General features: G+C 50.6%; 1 protein-coding gene across 1 annotated transcript; it reads left to right on the top strand.

Moving 5' to 3' along the window:
• Positions 1 to 703: 703 nt before the first annotated feature.
• On the top strand, positions 704 to 4,150 carry LOC121940015 (the record flags this gene model as incomplete). The annotated part of the gene is made up of 2 exons (XM_042482903.1): positions 704 to 2,304; positions 3,014 to 4,150. Coding segments are annotated over exons 1-2 (1,974 nt in total), but the record flags the coding sequence as incomplete, so codon positions are not given.
• Between the last annotated feature and the right edge of the window lie 184 nt (positions 4,151 to 4,334).

Raw genomic sequence — 4,334 nt, 5'->3', positions numbered from 1 at the left:
TTCATTTTGCAACATGTTTTGTATGATTTGCACTACAGAATAAACTTGAATTTAAAAGTAAAAAGTGGCCGAGTTTCTATTTTTAGTTTCTTCTTTCCTTCTTTTACTTTCGCTGTACTTTTGCTGAAGAGAGCGGCACACAGCTTTTAATGTTTGTATTTAAGGGTTAGGGTTAGGGTTACTGCAGTTTTGAAGAAAACGTGCCTTACAAACCCACGCTGGTTCAGAAGGCATGTTTACGTAGATGAGTAGAAATATTATAAATATATATTATGAAAATGTTTGCACTACAGTATATAAATAATGTATATAAATAAAGGTTATTCCTACAGTATATAAATAAAGATTATTCCTACAGTGTAAATAATGTGTATAAATAAAGATTATTCCCTTCAGTATATAAATAATGTGTATAAATAAAGGTCATCCCTGCAGTGTATTATAGATAAAATGTAAATAAACGCAGAGTATGTGAATAAGGTGTCTATAAAAGCAGTGTGTAGGTTTTCTGGTGTATTTCAGACACTGAGGGACAGTCCCTTATCAGGAGATAAGGGACTGTCCCTCAGTGTCTGGGGCTCCAGATAAGGACCGTCCGTGTGGGAGACTGACAGCTGATAAACACGTGGCAGCGCGCGGACCTTGGACAGTCTCAGTTACGTAACTGTGCGCACGTGGTGCAGGAAACGCGCCCTCCGCCTCAGTAACACCGCGACGCTCCCTGACGGCGAGCTTCACGGAAAAGCGGAGACGACGGCTTGTTGACGGTCCCTGCATTGTCTGATGAAATCAGTGAGCGGAGCGACGGGACGGACACACCGACTCACCGAGGGCCCGCGGCGGCAAAAAACACCCTTTATCACCGAGAACCGGCGCTGTGTTAACACCGGAGAGTGAGACGGCGGTCTGAAGTCGGTAACTAAGCGAACGAACCGCATGTTTGGAACAAATATTCAGAATTCGCGCCGGTTAACTGACCGCTAAGCTAGTTAGCTTCTCCTGCTAAGCTAACTGCTAGCAGCCAGGCAGACTCCCGCCGCCGCACCGGAGACTCAACCGGACACCATGGCAACGCTGCCGGCCGCACACCGGGACTCATCCGCTCACCGGGACTCCGCCGTGTTCTCCATTACCGTCTTCACCGAGTTTTCCACCAGAAAGAAGTCCAACCACCACTCTCCGAGGAGCGGCTTCAGGGACCGTGTCCCCCCGGTGTCCTCCGGCTACGGGGCTCGGTGTGCGGGACAGGCCGTCTAACGGACCGCTGAGTGTTCATGGATGTTAATAAACATTAATCAGTGAAGGGATATTGATAACTGAGAGGATATCGATCAGTGAATATCGGTAACTGCAGGTGTCGGTCCACAGCTGTCTCACCTGTCTGTCTCACTCAGGTAATACTGTGTCTCGTCTTCAGGTAATGTTTTTGTCCCAGTCTTTATTTGTTGCACTTTGGATTTGAGGAAAATGTTCAGAAGTTTGAGCGGTGACGGACAGTTTTCCGGCGGGCAGAGCTCGTCCTCTGCGGCCGACCGAGAGGTCACCTCCCCCGGGCTCGACAGTCAGGAAAACTCGTGGATCGGCCTGCTGTCCAGGCCAGCCGTGTCCTTCCTGCAGAGGTATCTCCCGGGGCGGCCCCGGGCCCCGGCCCGGCCCGGCCCTGGGGCCGACTGGATCAAGTCCAGCCTGGTAGAGGAGAGGGAGCTCCTGCGGCAGCTGGACGACCTGATGCCGGAGCCCCGGGGCCCGCCGCTGTCCGGCCTGCTGGAGCCCGTCGGCGGCTTCCCGTGGCTCTCTGTTGAGTCTTTGCGGGACATGGGTCTCCAAAGCCCGGAGGAGGTGGACCTGAGTCTCTGCCAGCAGTCCCAGCTGGGATACCTGTCCTCTGTCAGGACTTTCTTCAGTCACGTCCTGCTGAGCTCCTCTGCGGAGGTCAGACCTCCGGTGGGGGGCAGGACCTGGTGGGGCAGCCTGTGGGGGGGCGAGGACAGCTCACACAGAGGACTGCGGTCAGATCTGTCCCCGGTCCAGCCGTCTGAAACAAAAGGCCCTCAAACAGCTGCTGTGTGCGGCGGGGAGCGGTGGATGCTGGGAGAAAACACTGGACCCAGTGACCACAAAGAGCAGCCGGCCAACAAAGGACCCCTTCATGCAGTCCAGAATTCACAGGGGTCCACGGCAGACTGCCCGCTCAGCATCACTCACCACCGGACCAGCCCCGGAGCCGCCGCCTGCAGTGAGGTAGCTTTGCTGACCCCTGACCAGGACAATGGTTACTCCAGTCTGGAGGAGGAGCACTTCCAGGTCAGTCCACAAACATTACTGCCTCAGTGTGTGAAGGTGTGTTTGTAAACAAACATTACTGCCTCAGTGTGTAAACAAAGATTATAAAGGTCAGGGGTCGACAGATTATCAGATCGATATTTAGCATTTCGCTGATTATCTGCATCAGCTTTTTATTTTAATGATCGCCAGTGAAATTAAAGGCTTAAAAAGTGCAAAGAAATTCGTCAGCATGAGAGGAACGTTTACATTGTATAACCTGAGGAAGCTATTTTTATTTATTTGTTTTTTTATTTAAACTTTCACAGAATTTTATAAAGAAAAGTTGCGGGGAACTTGCTGTATACGATGTTGGAAGTTTCAGTTTTTCTTAGTTATTTGCTAAAGCCATTATAAACAAAGTATTTTGTTGGAGTTTGTGATATTTTCAAATTCTAAATTTAAACAGGAATATTTTCACTTTTACTGTAAATGTATATCGGTTCCAAATATTGATTATCGGACTCATAAAATAATAATAATCCGTGTCTGTATCGACCCTGAAAAAACAGTATCGGTCGACCCCTAATATGAATAAACATTATTCCTACGGGATATAAATCTTTATTTAAATAATTTAAATTTGTAATTGATTAAATAAAGATAATTCCAACAGCGTATAAATAATTTGCAAATATATAAAGATTATTACTACAGTATATGAATGCGTTGTCCATGAATGCCTCACCAGGTGAGTCACCTGAACATGGCGAGCGAGGAGCAGGAGTCGGCTGAAAACACCACCGCCACAGAGGCAGAGACGGAGGACGAGCCTCCTGAGGAGGGAGAGTCAGCTCCAGGACAGGAGGAGGAGGAGGAGGAGGAGGAGGAGGCATCTCAGGAGGGCTCATCTGCAGGAGCCGTGGCGCTTGCGGCCCCTCATTGCCAGAACAAAGCCATCGCCTTCATCATGGGCTGCCCCTGCAGTGACGACGACAGCCAATCAGACGAGGAGTCCAGTGAGGAGGAGGAGGAGGAGGAGGATGAGGATGATGACGGCTTTGACAGCGAGGGCTCCTCTGACCTGTCCGACTCCACTGATGAAGATGATGAGGAGGAGGAGGAGGAGTCTGACAGTGAGGCGGACTCGGAGGCGGAGCGTCTGTGGAGCTCTCTGTGCCAAAGCGTGGACCCCTACAACCCCCGAAACTTCACCGCCCGCCTGCACACCGCCAGCACGCTGCCCAGGGCCGTCCCTGCGTCCTCGCCTCCCTCTTCCACCCACTCCCCCCCTCCCTCCTCCCCTCCCCTCGCCTCTCCCCCCCGTCTGGCCAGGACGTCTGGGACGACTCCACCTCGGCCAGCGAGGCGGACGAAGCGGAGAGCCTCCGCCTGTGGACCTCCTTCAGCTGCTCCTCCGACCCCTACAGCCCCCTCAACTTCCAGGCCCCGCTCAGGACTCGAGGGCCCGCCGAGGTGGGGCCCCGGGCCAAGACCAGGGCTAAGAAAACCTCCCAGACTCCCCCTCGCTCCCCCCATCACAACCCAGCAGCTCCACCCGAGTACAGGAAGGAGGAGGCGGAGGAGCGGCTGGACAGCGGCTTTTCTGAACCGCCGGCCTCCACGCAGAGCACCGCCAAGAAGGTGCGTTTGTTTTCTGTCTCTGCTCCTCCACGAAGTTCTCTGTATTCACATTATTGATTTACTTTGTCGTAAAATACAGAATGTGTTCGATTCTTCGCGCCTCGAAGCAACCACAGGAGAAAAAACCCTGAAAATCAGAAACGTGTCCATCCATCCGTCTGTCCTGTCTTCTGTTGGACAAACTGTCCAAAACATAGAGGTTCAGTCCAAAAATGTAAACAAAGACAATCTGAGAGACCAGAGTGTATTTGATAAATTATTTTACATTATTAATTTATCAACATAGGGCTTATATGGTTATGAAAAACCTGGAAAAGTCTGCAAATAGCAATTTCCAGGCTCTTGAAAAGTTTTGGTAAACTAAATAGACCCTAAAAGTTTTGAAAAGTCCTGGAATTTTTTTTCACAAACAGTGTTTCCTCTAGGAT

This window comes from Plectropomus leopardus, unplaced genomic scaffold (assembly GCF_008729295.1).
Source record: "Plectropomus leopardus isolate mb unplaced genomic scaffold, YSFRI_Pleo_2.0 unplaced_scaffold712, whole genome shotgun sequence".
NCBI lineage: Eukaryota > Metazoa > Chordata > Actinopteri > Perciformes > Serranidae > Plectropomus > Plectropomus leopardus.
The sequence above is the reverse complement of the archived record's forward strand: the minus strand, read 5'-3'. Positions and strand labels throughout refer to the sequence as shown.